Source organism: Haliotis rubra, unplaced genomic scaffold (assembly GCF_003918875.1).
Source record: "Haliotis rubra isolate DU_JTF1 unplaced genomic scaffold, ASM391887v1 Scf672, whole genome shotgun sequence".
In the NCBI taxonomy this organism is placed as follows: Eukaryota; Metazoa; Mollusca; class Gastropoda; order Lepetellida; family Haliotidae; genus Haliotis; species Haliotis rubra.
Window position 1 is genome coordinate 397,874 of NW_025767382.1, and position 19,627 is coordinate 417,500.

General features: G+C 39.5%; 3 protein-coding genes across 4 annotated transcripts in view; all 3 read left to right on the plus strand.

Annotated features, from left to right (window-relative positions):
- The window catches only part of LOC124257767, a 101,249-nt gene that overhangs the window by 44,276 nt on the left and 37,346 nt on the right, over window positions 1–19,627 (plus strand). The window lies entirely within an intron of this gene.
- Window positions 1–19,627, plus strand: part of LOC124257773 — a 55,711-nt gene that overhangs the window by 2,120 nt on the left and 33,964 nt on the right. The window lies entirely within an intron of this gene.
- Window positions 322–16,957, plus strand: LOC124257777. 2 transcript variants are annotated; one of them, XR_006893364.1, is made up of 8 exons: window positions 322–400; window positions 826–931; window positions 1,358–1,457; window positions 3,215–3,310; window positions 3,517–3,569; window positions 3,996–4,080; window positions 16,188–16,247; window positions 16,899–16,957. XR_006893364.1 is itself a non-coding variant. In XM_046691921.1 (7 exons), exons 1-6 carry the CDS (start codon window positions 323–325, stop codon window positions 4,046–4,048), a joined length of 486 nt encoding a protein of 161 aa, XP_046547877.1. In that variant the 5' UTR covers window position 322; the 3' UTR covers window positions 4,049–4,080; window positions 4,241–4,297. The 2 variants fall into 2 exon arrangements, 1 of the variants encoding a protein (XP_046547877.1); XM_046691921.1 differs by lacking the exons at window positions 16,188–16,247; window positions 16,899–16,957 and adding an exon at window positions 4,241–4,297.

Consider the following 19,627-nt stretch of genomic DNA (forward strand, 5'->3'; position numbering starts at 1 on the left):
GATTTGATTACGCCAATGTCCCTGTAGATAAAACATTTCGGCATCTACCTCCCAAATATCAAGAGGACCATCTCTTGCAAATATGTTGTAAATATGTTGTTTTACTAATTGTAAATCAGTAGTAACTACTGAATACTTTTTGTTAAGATGGGGACCATCATCGTTCAAAATCGACGATGGGATTGAAGGTGGACCCCTGGCTTTATTTGATAAAGTAAAGACTGCAAACACACTGATTATCTCCCCTGCCAGTCGGTTTATGTCGTCATCAATATGGCGTCAGAACTCCAGCACCGGCGGGAACAAAGGTCTACTGGGGACGATGGGAGGAGTTGAAGATGTCCCTGTTGGCGTTGAAACAAGTTTTATTCTTTTCTGTGGTAACCAAGGCATTAATAAGGTACATATCATTCCTGTTTGAAACAACTGTAAGCGGCATATGAGACTATCTAATGGCCCTTTAACATGGTGTAAGTCTTCAGAGAGTTTTTCGGAACACGAATGTATTAATTTTGTTTGTGGAATATATCTCTAGGCTTAATGCGATTTCTATGTTTGGCTTCGCACAAAATCAATATTTCGCCACTTGTGGGTTGTGTAGCCCTAGTGGTTAAAGCGTTTGCTCCTCACACCGAAGACCCGGGTTCAATTCCCCACATGGGTACAAAGTGTAAAGCCCATTTCTGGTGTCCCGCGTCGTGATATTGCAGGAATATAGATAAAAGAGGCGTAAACCCATACTCACTAACTCATTATCTCTCCTTTTACACTTTAATGACAACTGAGAATTTATTTTGGCATAGAAACGTTTTACTGTGCTTGCAGGCCATGGTAAGTTGGGGGCAAATCTTGAAACATTGGTTCAGCCGTACAGATCAATATGTCACGTCCGACTTTACCATCAACTACTTAGGGTACTGGACAGACAATGGTGAGCATATTTGGCGATGCCTTGATTTGGTTATACCAAACTATTATGGAACAACATTTTTGTGTAACGTGTCCTTAAAACAATTAATGCAATACGTCTTTCATCTATGCATACTACATCGACCTAACCTGTGCTTGGTTCAAGGTTTAACGCGCAACCTCATGGCATCATTGCGCCCCTTGAATAAAAAGCGCACTCGTCACTAATTCAGGTAAACAACGATGGAGGTTGATAATAAATCGATGTGTGGCATAACTTGAACTGGCATGATTTCTGGTCGTTTTTACTTGAAAACCACTTAACATCTGGTGTGCCCTGAAGCGATTGGCTTTGTTCAGAAGTTGCCTTTGATTTGCCGTTTTGACAATACAGAAAAAGGAATGCATTTTTGTCCTTGCGTTTATGACCAAATCCGTTCCACGACAGGAGCGTATTACGCTCACCTCCACAAGATGGATAAAAAGACCCCCCAGGACACAGTGTTGGACATCAAGAGCTACTTGGTGCAGATAGGGGTACCCGTCAAGTAAGTGTAATTTCTCATGCTTTTCATGCATGTTATCAGAAGAGAATGTAATGTCTCATCAAGGCCTGCTTAGTACGAGAGAAACAGTTTCTTATCCATCAACACATTTTATGCTATCAGTAGTAGAGTTGGTTGAATTCAATGCCTTCCCAAGCTTGTCAGGTACGAGAGAAGCATTTTGTTATTTATGAACACTATGACGATGACGTTTTATTAAAATTGAACATTTGCATTACGTTTTAAGTGTAGGTATTATTTTACATCGATGCAGAAATATACTATTCAAATAAAGAATAGCATAATACAGATCTGTGCGAAAATGTTGTATTTTCAAACATATATAACATGTATAACTCCACAAAGAGACTGTAGTACATGAGTTTAGAGAAGAAGGAAATGGCAATACAACCAAGTGGGTAATTTTAGATAAACCATTCACAAGTTCCGTCAACCTTCAAAGAATTGTCAATACATGTTGTGCCGACCACGCGCACGAATAACAGTTCTCACACGCTTTGTCATCAGACGTGTATAACTGCATGGGGATTCCCCGCCACTCCTCCTGCAGACATGCAGCTAGCTCCTGGAGAGTTTGGGGTTGACGTTGACTCTGACGGAAATGGCGATCAAGTTCATTCCAAAGGTGCTCTATTGGATTAACATCCGGGGAACGCGACGGCTAGGGGGAGCACGTTAACATTGTTAGCAGCAAGACAGTCCATTGTGACACGTGCGGTGTGCAGGCTGGCGTTGTCCTGCTGGAACAACTCACGTCGAACGTCAATGGCTGGCAGGAGGTGTGGCTGCAGGATGGTGTCTCTGTAACGAACAGATTTCCCCGAACGTGGACCTGATTGGTAAGATTGGTGTAAGATATCGACGCCCACATGATGACACTTACTCCTCCAAATCTGTCCACTTCACGCACACACAGTTAGGGGCATAACGTTCACCCTGGAGACCCTGTTTCTTCCGTCACGTCAGTAGGAACCTGGATGCATCACTAAACCAAATGCGTCGCCAGTTCCATAGGCTCCAGGCGGTCATGTTGTTACACCACCGAGACACTGAGCGCGATGGTGACGACGTAGCACAGTTCCGACGTGGGGTATCCTGGCTCTCACTCCAATTTCTCTCAGCCTGTTCAGTACAGTTTGACCCAATATACTCCGAAGTCCTGGCATCCTGGCTGCTGTGCTCTCACCCGTGGCTGCAGTGGTGACTCGATGTCTTCCTGTACTGGGACGGCCATATGTTATGTCTGTTTGGTTGTCGCGAGCTGCAAGCCGTGATATCGTTCTCTTACTAACATTCAGACGCCTGGCAACAGAGAATTGGGACTCTCCAGCCTGCATTCTTCCAATGGTGATGCTCCGTGTCGAAGCGTCAAGACGTGGCATAGTGATTTCGCCTTGAAACTCCTTCAAAACGAATGCCGCTCTTTATTGCCAGACTCTCTTTACTGTACAATTCTCACGTGCAAGATGATTTATATGATAGTATATGTTTTACTTGCTTGTCACATTCTTTTGTGTCGAATAGAAATTACAGCTGGAACAGTCATTATAGGGTGGCTTGCTCCTGGTACTGGCCCATTTCGTGGGGATCTTTATGGTGGTGTGGATATATTGACCCTATTTGTTTATTTGCAAGATACGCTTTAGTACCATGTATGATGTTACTACCTTGACAATAGTTCCACATATGACGTATGGCGCTACTACTGGGACAACTACCTTGTTGTTTACTTTTACCAGGTACATTCAGTTCGACTTGTGGTGGTACTTCAAGGCCAGTGACCATGGTGTTGTGACTTGGACAGCTGAACCAACGGTCTTCCCCAATGGAATGGTGTGAGTAGTTTTCCAAAACCTGAAGCCTGAAAGAGTGTTTTTCGTAATCTTTCAAATAATTAAGATTGTCTGTACTTTGTGTTCATCACTATACTGACCTTCTCATTACCATAACGTTCCTGAATAAATAAGAGTTCCTTTAATAAAAGCATATATGCATCCGAGTTTGGTGGGTGAAACTAACACGATTTCGTCTTGTGATAAAGGTGGCTCTATAACAAGACAGAGTTACCTGTCTTTGGCTACAACACACGTTCTGGTAAGTCAGGCCGGGTCAAGGAATCGAATTACAGGTGTCCGATTTCTTTTCATGCAAAGAATGAAATTTTACTTAAGAATTGTATCAAGAATCGTAAACGTTTCTCATATATGAAGCAAGGATAATGCCAATTACAGTCTAACACCGTTTGTGTCCAAGATAAAGGACCCAGGTAAATGTTACATGAGTTATCAAAGTTCAGCGTAACCGAATAATAAGGAATGTGCAAGTTGAGAGAACTATATTCCACACACATCCATGTCATGAGAACTTTTATTATTTTATATACAATGCGTTCTTTAAGGACAGTGTGTAAACGTTGTGTAAATGTTCGGTTTCTGTTTTTGAAATGTAAAGATTTAACAGATGTGTATGCATGAAGCTCTATGTCATTAACTATTGTATGGTTTGTCAATCTCGTTTTAGGTCAAGCAACACAACCTACGCCAGGGCTAATGGAGGAAAGTATGACTTCCTGATCGATGTTCCCAAAGCTTTACCACTGGAAGAGGTACTGGTACTACTAGATATGGCATTCAAGTTATAGAAATTGCACTAAAAATATAATCGTTTTTCCTCTTCATCTATGTATCATTTGCTATGGGATTTTGTTTCATGCACCATTGTTTTATTGACGGAGTTTTAGACATGTATCACATTGCGTGTTTCAGAGGTTTTGGACTGACTTGCTAGCTGGAGGGAAGGAAATGGGGCCTGCTTTATATATGAACAGGTATTATCTCAAATTACCAAATATAAACAATAGATATCAAACCTCACACTCAAATATTTACTTCCAAAATTTTGTTCAAGTCCTCTTGATTGCCTCAATGGTGAACTTCTCCAAAGTTTCTGTTTTGTTATGTCTACTAACTGGTAGTACCACCCAGAGAGAAGTCTCAAACCTCATTATTGATCATACGTTTGTTTGTTTCTTTCCTGTAGGATTTCCTCAATGAAGAAATTTGAACAAATAAAAATTTCTTCACCGACATTGACCTTGGCCGCCAAATGGTTCTTAGCGCTTTGAGCAAGATATTCATCCTGAAATGGAGCTATTATTATTATCATTATGAATTTTGTTCCGTTTTTTAGGATTACCTCAGCGATGAATTTCGAGTGAATTAACAACAAGCTTCTGACTGACATTGACCTTAGCCGCCAATGGCTGACCTAGATGGGAATGGGGCTGCCAAGAACGGTTTGACCATCCAGTACTGTATGTCTTACCATATGACATATGCTTCAGTCTCTGAAATACCTGTCGTCACATTGGTGAGAGCAAGAATGCGTGCAAGCCAATGTGAGCAATATTCAAATAAATCAAACGCTTTGAAAACACCAAACACTGGATTTGAAAACATTCAAAAGCTGCGAAGTAATACTGCTGGACATAGAGGGAAAGTTGAAAGTTGAAATCATTTCTGTTGTCATCCAGGCTTGTATTTTGTCACTGTGAATCTTTATCCATAGATCTGAATATGAATAGCACTTTGGTATCAGTTAATTATCGTTCAGGCAAATCAGAGGAAGGTAACGGCTCATTAAAATGGTTATTTGCGAAAATCAGATTATCGATGTGCCCCAAAGCTTTAGGTAAACTTCTTTACCAAAATTACGTTCTTGTGAATTTGCAAATCCGTGCAGAAAATGCTGATTTACAATCATCTGTAAAGAAACCACCCTCTCGGGGACACATGTGGCTACCAGTTGTTTTCTAGTTTCTGTTTTACGCTCAAATTATTTGGCAAGCTGTCCCATTTAGGGAATGGATCGTGAACAACACTTTAGGCATCGACCCCACTGCCAGTGACACAAACCACATCTGGACTTTGTCATGTAAAACAATGTCAAATAATGCCATACGTTTGTTCCAGGCGCGTGTAAGCTCATGACAATCGACCAGGTACCGACAACTGGAAGATAGGTGTGACGTCACTATTTGCTTGGGCTATTGGGCGTTGCACCCTTCAAGGACAACTTTTGGACAACCAGCGTGCAGCCTGGAAATAGTTATAGTATGTAGTACTTGAGTCTGGATCAGCAGGAACACTTTTACCTTCATTGATTTTGGAACTATGTTTCGTCTTAGGAACATTTTTGTTCAGATGAAAATATGACACAGGAATAACACAATGATGCTGTAACTACATTCGTGAAGACTCATCGAGCATTGAATAATGTGCTGCAGATGCTATGGAACCGTACCCGTCCCTTCACGCCGTGGTTGCAACCTTAAGTGATACAGGCCCAGTAGGAATTGGAGACATGGTCGAGGGCACGCGAACAAGACACTCATCATGAAGTAGGTTGATGTTAATTAAGTACATTTTACAAAAACACAAAATTATGTTTACTTCCAAATGGTCCATTTCATACATTTTCAACTTTATATTTATCATGTTGTTTCTTTGTTTTGGTTTTTTTTCATTTTTGTTTTTGTTTTTTCTTTTTGAGTTTTTCTATTCTTTACCATATTATTTGTTACCACTCTACGGATTATTCTCGTCGACACTTATTCCCGATATAAATCATTTATTCATAATACTGCATACATCATACATTTTCTCCGTTACGTATAACTTATTATTCGTATGGCTTTGGTTTTGTTTGTTTGTTCTTTGATACGTCTCAATGTTTCTTTAATATGTTACTTCCTGTGATATATATTTTTATTTGCATATGTTCCTGTATTTGCTAGCTGCATTGTATTTATTATCATTATTATTCCTTTAATATTATTGTTTCCATTACATATTCCGTTTTTATTGAATGTTCCTGTATTTCTAAAATATTCTAACCCTGATATTTATTGATGGTACTTCTGCATTTAAAATTGATGTCCCATGTGTATTTTATTTATGACTCTCCTTTATTTATTATTTATAATGTCTGTTTATTGGGGTTTTACTCCCGGGATGACTGCTTTACTTTTTTTCTCTTCATTATTCATATCTCGCCCATTTGTTATTTATTATTCTCGTATTAAGTAATTATACTCGTATATTTAATTTACATTATTTTCGGGTATTGATATTTTACTATTTCTGGGCGGTGGGGTAGCCTGAGTGGTTAAAGCAGTTGGCTTGTCACGCCGAAGACCCGGTTCGAATCCCACATGGGCTACTATGTGAAGCTCCATTTCTGGTGTCCCCGCCGTGATGTTGTTTGAATATTGTTAAAAGCGACGTAAAACCAAACTCAGTAAGTCAGTTTATTTCTGTTACTTCGTCCATCTAAGTACCCACATCTACATTTCACCATTGTCACTTCAACTCTTCCACAGATCCTGTAAATGCTGACGGCTTAATCTTGAAAACCATCTCGACCTGTAACTTCAATTGACAACAGGATACGGAGGGTACCTGTTCACAATTACTCCAGTACTGCACCTTGGCAATACAGCGCTCAAGCATATTTATCTCTTACTACTTTATCAAAATGTGTCATCAGTTTCATCTTCTCGAAAAACCAATGAGACACTTCACAGGAGAAGTATCTACGTTAAAAGGCCTTTAACAGCACTCCGATTCGGTTGGAAGCAACGGTTCCACCACCTGTGCCATTATTCTATTAACTTCATGGATTATGTTTCTCACCACCCACCTGAACACAAGGCGCCACACCCCTAATCACTTTTCACTTCCCCAGCCCTGCTCCTTAAATTGGCAGTGACTAGTACTTTACACACAGTTTACAATATATGTTATATATCGTGTACAAAGTAACACTGAAATACCAGTGGAGATCTGAAGTTCTGTCTTTAAAACGTTAAAGTAACGAGGTATGATTAACGGAGTGTTTTGCTTTTTACCCTGTGGGGTTTATGATGTATAGCCATGCCAATGAAATAACCTGGTAGAACTTAAAGGTTCTTATGATGCATGTCTTATAGATGGCCTGGTCAGACTTTGAGGGTCCTGATGGGGAGGTGTGGTCCACTGCATTCAGATTTTGGTGGAAGAGAACAAGCATGCGGCATCATTCTCGCTGCTGATCTCCGGCGAAGCTACACCATGACACCCTGCATGGCTGGATATCAAGGGTAGGACATTAAGATGTTACTCTTCTTATTTGAATGCCATAGGTTAGTGCCACAAATATACATGTACAAATAGTCAGGTATGCAACTAAATATGAACGCTTGGTATTTACAGTTTCCTAGCTCCATGGTTTTCCCAGCCAAGGATCCCCCAACAACACCCAGCCCTTGACCGACGCCCAGCCTTTGGACAATGAGTAACTGCACCATGGCTGATTTCTGTCTCTTCTATGCATCAACCTGTAATTGAGCATCAATGGGTAGGTGTAATACCATTTCAACCACACTCATACCAAATACACGTGGAAGACAACCCGAAATTTATTAACTAGTGAATATACTTTACAATGTTTACGTTTGATGGAACATGCGACTTGAAGTCACAATGTTTAAAACAGCTATATCATTACTATACAGCAAAACCAAAGCTCTCATCCAGGGTGGGGAGTTAGACAGAGGTAGCTCCATGTCACCCGAGAGAGGGTGATTTGACATCAACATTGCCGATGACATCACCATCAGCCTCACTGAGCTGCCCACGAAGCTGTCTCCCTTCTGGTTCAACGTGGATGGTAACTCTTCACCCGTGACCTGTACCCTCGGAGCAGGAGGACCAGCCACCCTAGTGCCTCAAGCGCAGGTACATGTCGTGGTGTTTAATGAATATGATGTATATATGAAATGTGTAGCTTCATAATGAATAAACGCAAATCGGTTCATTGCATTCATTTACCAACGTATTTCCTTTGTTTCCATGTTCTAATATCTGGCTTTGTTTCCTGTTACTTATAGTGGTGTATGCGCATAAATATTTGTCATGCACTCTGCCATGTCAACTTCCTGTGTGTACTATTTTGCATTCATAATGATGTTTGCTTCTTGAGAGAAAGTAAACAAATGTTATTTGACTTTTCTTTTGTCTTTTCTTTCTACCGTGGTATCTCTGATGCATTCTTTCTGCATGCAAGTCGGGTCATAATGCACAGACTACAATTCTGGGTGAAGCAAGTTTAGAGGCAATGAGAGAGGGAGAGTTTTATAGCATCAGGTTTACAGCAGAAACGTGTCTGGTATACAGCACCCTGTTCCAGTTCATCCTTTTCTGTTTTGAAGTGCATAGGTTTATTTATATAATTAAAGGTTAAGTCCTAAATCAATATACCATATGTTCCCATTATTCTCGCCGCTATATATACTCCAAATTTTGACTTTCGGATATTAAAAGTGGATGTCCGTTCTGCTGATAACAAACAAGTTTCAATCCACGTCATTATAGTTGGTCTTATAGTTTCGATACATCGTCACATTTACGTTCAAGCACTTGGGCTAAAACGTTAACACTTTCTTGCCAGGCGGTATGTCCTAAATAAGAACATGGTGGTCTGTTTGTCGACAGCGAATCTTCAAAGGAAAATTGTGGTTGGTCTATAAAAAGAAACAGCTCTAGCCTAGTCAGACCGTCAATAAAGCATTTTGATGATGTAGTTATTAAACCAACTCTGATCCAACCTGAAGAAGCAAGTTGCATTGTCAACAAAATAAAATGATCAATTGTTTATAATCGCTTCTACGAACATTGTTTTTTTCCCGTGCACTACTCTGACTGAAACATGAGAATATCGTCTTAGGGAGGGGTTTCGGTCACTCTGAACCTCCTTTCTGTATCTTAATATGAAGCAGACGGGAGGCTGTCTCAGCTAGACTGTTGTATTAATATTATTTAGACGGTAAATTGGTTGGTAACTCAGGGGAAGGATATTGATATTGCATGGTTATTAACAGTTACGTAACGTGAATACGTAACGGAATAATCTTGTGGTCTAAATGTCTCTGAAGATTGATGGGAAACTGTCTCAGTGGTCACTGCGTTGTGTAAACTTCACACAAACGTTTGGACCATATATATAATAAAAAGCTTTTCGTTAATTTTTGTCATGTAGGTTTATCGTGTCCAAAATTTGTAACATACTATAAAAATATTTCCTTTTGACGGGAATTCAAATTGGGTAAATTTCTGATGAGAAGTGAAAAGAAAATCAAATCCTTTATATTTCTGATATTAGGTCCACGTGTAAGTCCATCCTTGATTGTTTTTAGCATCATGCTTAAAAGGGATATGGTAGCACATTTCCAGCGCTATATCAGTTAACACACTACTTGAGAGCAATTCTCTTTGAATGGGGCATTCAGTACAGCGTCAACCCACTCAATGGCCTGTATGAGGCAATTATGTTTAGTTATTAGGTTACACTAAAGGCAGTAATATTCCATATTCATATGGCGGAATACCAAAATAATTCAATACGATAAAAGATGGATATAATTGCAAAGCCATGCAAAACTAAAATGCAAGAAACAGATGATGATATTTTGGGTATTTATCTTTAAACACACATCAATTGGCTACAGTCAAATCGAATGATGGCGTGGAGTGTGCTCTACTTTGACTTTTCTGAACTCGGAATCTAGACCTTGGTCAAATGCATTACTATGGATTCCATATAACATCCTGTTTTAACTTCAGACTTCCAAAACAAAGCATGGATACATAAGAGATTAGGGAATTCCTGTTTGTTTCATGACCAGATATTAACCTACATACAAAGAAGTATGTACGCTTTGTGTAAAAAATTCATACATGTCCAATCTATCTTATCAACCTTGACATAACACTGTTATCATCCTATATAGTGAACTACATTTCGTGTCAATTACATCCAGTGGGTGTATAAGTCATATTGATTTCAAAGTTGCGAGAGCCATCATGGCGACGAAGTGCACCAAGACCTTAGGTGCCTATTTCTGTCTCTGTCGACAACAGTTGAAGATGTGCAAAAGGCCTGTATATTACTATTTCTGTCGCTGTTGCTCTGTGTTGGTAAGTATGTTTGTGATATAAATAACTGACTCTGAAAAGCCATAAGGTTTTAACTTAATAAGAATATAAAAACTCCTTGTGTATAGCTAACTGTGACGTAAATTAGAAACATGAAGAAAGCTTTTAAACGTATGGAAAGCTCTAGTATCATCAGCTAGATAGATAGAGGAAGCATCATTAATACCTCATGTCAACTGATGATCAGAGAGCCGGGCTTAAAACGTTACCACTGTGTTTAGGCGCACCATTAACTCCACATAATTATTGACCTTTATGTCGTACATGTCCTGGCCATAACGTTTTGAAAACGATTAACATATACCTCCAGTTAAAACTTGTTTGGGTTTAGCCAAAAGCCTTTGTAAGACATATGAATGCGTTTAACCAATGTAGCTGCTCCAGATCCCTTGAAGACAAACCATTGTCTATTCAGTGAAGCAAGATATGTTTTAATGAAAACTGTGAACCACAATTTGTTTTCTGAAAAGTGTCCTCCTGAAAAAAAATTTGCTTTGACAAAACGATATTTTGTTATAATAAAGATTGCCATGGTGAATTTTGTACCTCAGATAAAATGAATCGATTTCTCTTCATTATGTTTAGTGTGGGAATTTCTGGCCAATCAAGAAAGTGATCACACCAATCGGGCCCATGGTGTATGTTTTTCTTTACTTAGATGTTTCCATGTCGCAGAGCCTCCTACGGAAAGCGGGACTTCGCTGTTAACGTCAGCAGTGACGGCACCTGGCAGCGTCGTTGTTCAGGGAGATGTCTGCTTTCTGAAGAGTCTCTAATCTTCTTCATGGTTTTATGGTCAAGTGTTTCTCCCTCTGCTGATGGATCCTGGAAGCTGGCTCAAGAACACCTGGAAGTCCAGTGGGTGTGACGTCATCTGGCAAATGGAAGGCAACAGCTTCTTTGTACCAGGCTGGGTCCAGCTTGATCGAGGCCAGCTTTGCGGCCAGTACAATACCAGACCCAAGCATATTCACCTACAATAATCCTGTCTTACCGTTCATGTTGTTCAAACAGTGGAGTAAACATGGTACCAGCGGTTTAAAACCGTTCTTCACGAGCACCGCTACAGTGCTGACCTTTAGCACAGATGTTACACAACAAATGTAACAGCCCAGCTAAGAACATACAAAAATGCCATAATTGTAATGCATGATATATTTGTATCATACCTTCCGAAACAATGGACTGGTGTCAACACCACTGCAGCGCAATACATTGCTGGTGATGTGATGAAACAAAATATACTGCAACTCTCACCAGATGTACGCCGCGTTTGATCACGATTATCGTTTTGTCACAACATACCCTGATCGCCCGTTCCCTTTAAAGTGGTAAACATCAAAATGAATAGGGTTTCTTTTCTGCCGTGATAAACTAAAATAAGCAAAGCAAATGTAAACACATTTCGATTTGATTTAATGTGCGTAATATATATTAGAAAATATGCAACAAACCAAATCGTATTCAAGCTGATTTTAGTACGCGTTTATAAATGGTTTTATTTAGCAACAAAGACTTCTACATGCTACCAGTTGATTTTGTTCTCCAAAGATATTTTCTTCGGATTTGAGACTTTCATTATTTGTTCCTTAAGTACCCTTTTCGGTACGTTGAGGAACACATGATCTTCTCATATGTTCCTCACCGAGAGATCCGGGTTAGAATTGGTCTTCAGCAACCCTACGCTTGTCGGGGAATGGAGGCCACTTAACGGGTTCGGAGGTAAGCAATTCGCTTTGATTCGTTTGATACATGTCATCGTGATCCCGCAATTGGCGTAGATTCGATGCTACCGATGTTGATCACAGGATTGTCTGGTCCAGACTCGACTATGTGCAGACCGCCAGCGCGATAACAGCCGAATACTACTGAGTGTGGCGTTAAACAACAAAACAAATAAATAAATAACCGATTGAGACTTTTCGTAGAAAACAAGTTCCTATGTTTTCTGGCAACGACGGCGTAGCGTGGCATCAATGGAGCAAACAACACAGCCTTCAACAGCAACTCCCACCTTATTTCTGGCTTTCCTATGGATTTCTAATTCAAGAATCAACCATTCCATTGGGATACTTTCAGTTAGGCGAGGATTGATGTTTGTTTCAAGCATCTCCTCGGCTGGCAGTAAGCATTCATAAGATGAAGGATGATGTGGGATTCTGTGTTACGTTGGATAATTTACATTGAACCCGCTTAATATCACTGGCTCTGCCAGAAAAAACATATGGTTAATGACACCAGCAGCCAAATGGTTGCGCATAGCTAATTTTGGTATTTCTTTTCAAAACGAATTTTAATTCCAGTCGATTCTGTGGCATAATTCCATCCCACTTACTTGAAGATAAAATTGTCTTTGTATCTACATCACAAATATCATATGGACCATCTCCTGTAAAAATGATATTAACGCTTTATAAAGACAGATGGATTGATTACATTTTCTCAATCGGTTTCAATCCATTACGTAAACTTTCTTTCAAGGTGGGGGACCTTCTATCGTTCAAAATCGACGATGGCATCGATGGTGGACCCCTGACTTTATTTGATAAAGCAAGCACGTAAAAGACGACTGATTATCTCCTGCCAGTCAATTTATGTCGTCCTCAATATATTGTCAGAACCTAAGCACCGGAGGGGACAACGTCTACTGGGACGATTACGGAGTGGAGTCGGAAGATGCCCCTGTTGGTGCTTGAAAGCAGTTTTATTCTTTTGTGGTAACCATACATTTCATTAAGGTACAAATCATTCTTCTTTCAAATACCTGTAAATAAAGCAATATGCGACCATCTTAATCACCTTTTAGAATATCGTAATATGAGTATTATGTGTGGTTTCGGATTTTTTCAGAACACTAATGTATTTGTTTGTTGAAGCCATATCTTGGCTGGTTTTAATTTCTCTTCGTTTTGGCTTCTTGCAAGCTTCACGGCCAATTTTATTTCTCCTCTAACACTTCTCATTACAGAGACCATATAATAAAGTCAATATTGAAAATCAAAATCGACTTTGCCGATTTACACCTCCGCCTTCGTTCTCACAGAACAACGAGTACTACAATGACAGTATTCATCAAATACAAAGACAGGAGTATATGCTTTTAGCACCCTAATAAACCTCAGATGTACCGTTGTAAAAACAACTATATACATGAGAATAAATGAAAAAATTTGTGACCTTACCTTTGTATCAGAGTACGCGAAATCGATGGACTGAAGTGAGTACTATCAGTTTTCGCCAGTCTTCCTGAAAGGTTACAGTATGCCGTGAAGTTGATGGTTTTGCGCATCGGTCTCGACGGGTCAGTCCCTCTTTATATGAATCTCTTTTCAATATAATTGATACCATGTACTTTGGTATAAAAGGCTGTTATTATGGTTGCAGGCCATGTGTGAGTTAAAGCAACGGTTCGGGAATAATGGCAATGCCGGATAGATCAATATGTCAAGTCCGACTTTACCATCAACTACTGAGGGTACTGGACAGACAACGGCAGGAGCCATATTTCGAGATGACTTTGATTTTGATTTCACTTTCCAGTCATGGTTCTAAAACCAACGTGTCCTCTCATTAAAATAATGCAACATATCTTTGTATATACAAAGATCTGACCTGAGACTGGTTCGAGGGTATGACGAGTCGCTCCCAGCAAAGTATTGCAGGTGATGCCTGAGCGAAAAATGTAATTTTCAACAAACTAAATAGATGATAAACGGTACCGGCGGTTGGTGGGTCAACTGGATAAGGGACAGTTTCTACCACACACACACTTTGTTCACTTTGTGGTAATGTCCCGAAGCTAGTGTCTTTCTTCAGAGGTTGCCTTCAGAGCCCTCGGCCGTCACAGGAAAACCAATACACTTCTTTGTCCTTAATTTTATATCTGAACTCTTTGGCAAACAGATCATCAAGCATGTTATTTGTTCAGGGGCGTATTACTCTTACCTCCCCGAGAAGGGAAAGACTCACCAGGACACGGTGTTGGCCATCAACAGCTACATGGTACAGATAGGTGTTCCCGTCAAGTAAGTGCACTTGCTCATGCCTTCATGTATGTTATCAGACTGACTGGACTGAGTTTGGTTTTACAATCGCTTTTAGCAATATTCCAGCAACATCACGGCGGGGACACCAATAGAAATGGCTTCACATGTTGTACCCATGTGGGATTCGAACCCTGGGTCTTCGCGCGTGACGAGACAACGCTTTAACCATTAGGATTCACCCCAGCGCCCCATGTTATCAGAAGAGTTGAATGAAATTAATGTCTCACCCACGCTTGCTCGCAATGAGAGAAGCATTTGGTTGTCCATCAACTCATTTTGCAAGCACGATGTTTGCTCTTTATTCCCCGAATGCATTATGTTTTAAAAGTAGGTGACATTTTACATCGACACATAACATTTGAAACCCTCGTCACTTTCACACGAATAAATATTTAACACAGATATATTCCTATGTGTCAAACAATAGGAAACATATGTTTTACTTGCTTTTGTTACATTCTTTAGAGATGAGAAGGGACACAGCTGGACAATCGTCATATTGTTTACTTGTTCCACTGTTGACTCATTTCGGGAGGATCTTTATTGTGGTGGGTACTACTGTGACAAATGACCTTGTTGTTTGTTTGCTAGGTACATTCAGTTCGACGTGGTGGTACATCACGGACAATGACCATGGTGTTGTGACTTGGTCAAGCAAACCAACGGTCTTCCCAAATGGAATGGAGTGAGTATTTTCCCTTTCTCATCTTTTGAGAAAGGTTGCATTAATAATTCAAGTTATAGTAAGATTGTTTGCACTTTATGCTTTTCGCCATACTTGACCATTATATTATATGAACGTTCCTTTATCACCAACATATGTTGTCGTATAGGATTTATATGTAGGAATATATATATTTTATTCCGAGTTCGAAACCAATATATACTCTGTTCCCTATTTACCGTGGGTATGATTGGTTATTTAACAAGACAGGAGTTGCCCGTCTTTGGCTACAAACACGTTCTGGTAAGCCAGATCAAGTAATTTCTTTATGCAATGATATTCTATTTAAGAATTGTATTAAGAATTATAAGCCCGTTCTCAGCATATGAATAATGGCAATTACAGCTATTGCAGTCGATATAGCCAGTAAACTGATCAGGGGTGCACAGACGCTTTCAGGTCTACATTGAGAAAACCCTAAGCTTCACATATTGATACATAAGTGTGTTAGACTGTATTTCAGAAAAGTAAAATTTCTCACATCCACGTCATATGATTGAAATTAGATATAACGCGTTCCCATTAGAATAAACTTGCAAACATCATTCCCATCAGAAAGAAAATGTAAATTGTGTAGTTCCATTTTGTTTTGATGCATTGATAGAGACTGTTCCTATTGGTGAAGATACAAATAGATGTATACTAAAAAGCTCAGTGTCAATAAATACTGGATGGTTTGTCAATCTCCTTTCTAGGTCGAGCAACGTCACAACCTACGCAACTGCTAATGGAGGAAAATTGTAATTCCTGATCGATGCCAAAAGTCTTTACCACTGGAAGAGGTACTGACGCCTCTGAATATGCGCTCTGTTATCATTTTCTTTTCATTTAAGTATCATTTGTTTGTGGATTTTGTTTATTTGTTTCATGTACGATTGTTTTATTGACATGTATCCCACATACGTTTCAGAGGTTTTGGACTGACTTGCTCGTTGAGAGGGAAGGAAATGGGGTCTGTTTGCATATGAACGGTGGTATTGTTTCTAATTACAGAATGTTTAAAATAGATATCAAACCTTACAGCACATACCTATTTCTTTATCTTTTGAATTTTTCAAGCATTAATTTCTAGGATGGATTATTCAAACAGCCCTCCCGCCGGTTCTCAAAAATAATGTCATCAGCAGATTGCAATCAATCCAGGACAAAGCAGCCAGACTTATTTCACTTTATCCCCGCAAAATCAGACCACACATCACCTCCGATCCTCAAAGAACTTCCCTGTTGGCTTCCTGTTCAACAGCGAGTCAGTTCTTTAAACTTCTCTGCCCTAGCTCATCAGTGTCATTCTTGTAATTGATCCATCTTATCTCTGCGGACCTCCTCCAGCCCTATGTTCCATCCAGAGCTCTCCTCTCAAACAGCTATTCATTGTACCTAAAAAGTCAAATTGTTGTAGTTATGGAAGCTCCTCATCCAGCAGCCTGTGAGTGGGCAGTCTCCCTCAAGAACTACGTGCTTCTCCAACCTACTTCCTTCTTTCCGGACATCTCTTAAGACTCACCTGTTCCGTGAAGCATCGGTGCCTTCGAACACATCTTTTCTTTCTTAGCTTTGAGCAAAGATATTCATGCTGGAATGGAGCTATTATTATTATCATTATGAATTTGTTTCGTTTTCTAGGATTACCTCAGTGATGAATTTCGAGGAATTAACAAGCTTCTGACTGACATTGACCTTTGGCCACCAATGGCTGGACCTCAGATGGGGAATGGAGCTGCCAAGAACGGACCTGACCATCCAGTACCGTATGGCCTCACTCCACGATTTATGTTACAGTCTCTGGAAATACCAGTCGTACACTTACAGGTGAGGGAGTCGCGAGTTACCACCAGGTACTCAAATATTGCGCGAGTGATTGACTTTGGTGTGAATAAAAATCATCCCTTTCAAAAATCCACACCAAAACTCATCCAGTTGATTGGACAGAAGCTGACTGATATCGTAGAAGGCCTTGAATGATGTGATGTATGCATGATCGTGCAGCTCCTGAAATGTACCTGAAAGATATATGCGATTGTACCTCAAACGTTATGAAAACAACAAAGACTGGAGCTGCAGTAATATTGCTGGACCTAAAGTTGAAAGTTGAAATCCTCCCTCTTGTCATCCAGACTTGTGGAGATTGTTTTGTGACTATCAAATCTATATGCATAGATCTGAATATGATACAGTTTAGGCAGTCTTTTACTTTCAAGATGGAGTAAATCAATGGAAAGGAATCGGCTCATTAAAATGGTTATTTAAGATCAGACCAGACCAATACACCTAAATCTTCAGTTCACTCCTAAATTACTGTCTTGTGCTTTGCAAATCCGAGCATTGATGCTGATTCAAAAAAGATGCATCCAGTGAACAGATCATCTCAGGGGACAATGTGGGTGCCATCAGTTTGCTTATTTTTGTCTTACTGTTCTCTCCGCCAAAATCTGTATGTTTCATGTGCCCGTACGAGCCATGACAACCGACCCAGGTACCCAACTGGAAGATAGGTGTGACGTCACTATTTGCTTGGGCTATTGGCGTTGCAACCCTTCAAGATATAATTTTGGACAACCAGCGTTCAACCCGGAAATACTTACTTACGGTATGTGGTCATCTGATCAAACATTAATGTTCCTGGATCAACATTAATGCTTTACCTTACTGGATCAACATTACTACTTTTACCTTCTGGATCAACATTAATACTTTTACATTAATACTCTACCTTCTGATCAACGTTAATACTTTTACCTTCTGGATCAACATTAATGATCTTTCACCCTCACAGACTGTGTGGACTTCCATTTCTTCACAGAACAGTGTTTGTTCCGTTGAAAATGTAATAATGGGTAGAACATCATGATGCTGTAACTACATATCTGTACGACGAATTGTCATTGAATAATGTGTTGTAGATTCTACTGAACCCCACACCTCCCTTCACGCCGTGGTTGCAACGTTAATTACAGGCCCAGTAGGAATAAGTGACATGATTGGAGGCACGAACAAGACACTCTCATCATGAAGTAGGTTGGCTGTTAATCAGGCGATTTTAGTTTTACACACAGAAAATAGAATTAATATTTCTTCCAAATTTTTTTCCAAGTTGAGGTTAAATCTCCTACATAATCTTGCTGACTCCTCATTTCACATATATTATATGATTCTATACTTATATATTATTTATACTTCTTCACGCATAATCTAGCATTTCAACATTTATTCTTGACGTAGCTCCTACACCACCTCCTCATTTTATTAATCATATATTTAACATGGATATTCCCATATATATTGATTATTACTGCCCCGTGTACATTGTTGCCGCTTCTGTATTTACTGCTTATTATTTCTGTGATATATATATTTTTAAAAATCAGATATGTTCAATTCCTGTATTTGTTATTTGTTACTCCTATATGCATCATCTATTATTCTGTCTTCAATATTTATTTGTCCATTTCATATCTTTCTATAAACACTGCGAATATAAGTGTATCTCTATTTTTAATCCTGTATTAATTGGATTGTTCTTATTTTGTCCCATGTTTATTACTATTTACTACTTTTTATTTATCAGTTATTACGCCTGTTTTACTCATGCGTTATTCCTGGATGACGGTTTAATTTCTACACAGATATTTAGTTTTATGATTTTAACAATTAGCATGTATCAGTCCTGTTACCTGGTCCCTCACGCCCACATTTCATCACTGTCACATCTACTCTTCCACAGATCTGTAAAGTGCTGACGGATTGATCTTGAAACCATCACGACCGGCGACTGCAATTGACAACAGAATACGGCGGGTAAATGTGTCACATCACTACACTCTAACACTGATTTGATTTGCATTTGTACCTCTAGTATATTTAGCTCATTTGCTTTATCAAATGGTGTCATCAGTTTATCATTCAGAAGAACCAATGAGACACTTGGCAGAAGACTTGATTCAGGGTAAAATTAACGTCTGAAACAAGAGCGAATACGAATGCCATTATTAACTTGATAAAAATTATTTTCACAACCCATCTGCACCCCTATTCAACACCCCTCAAGTGACAAGGCGTACCCTTACACAGACTACACTATGTATTTCACACGTACCATGTTTATGGTGCATAAACCTACACTGGAAACCGACAGTAGACTGAAATGATTTCTTTACAACAAATTGTAAACAAGGTATGTCTAACGGAGTTTTGTGCTACCCCGCAGGTGAGGGTGCAATCATAAATGACATGACCTCACATATTTCTTTATGACATACATGTGCCAGAAATAATTTGATAAGGTTGAATATTCTGAAATGGCATGGAGTACCTTGATAGACCTTTAACATTTCCTATGACGTCCTAGTCCTT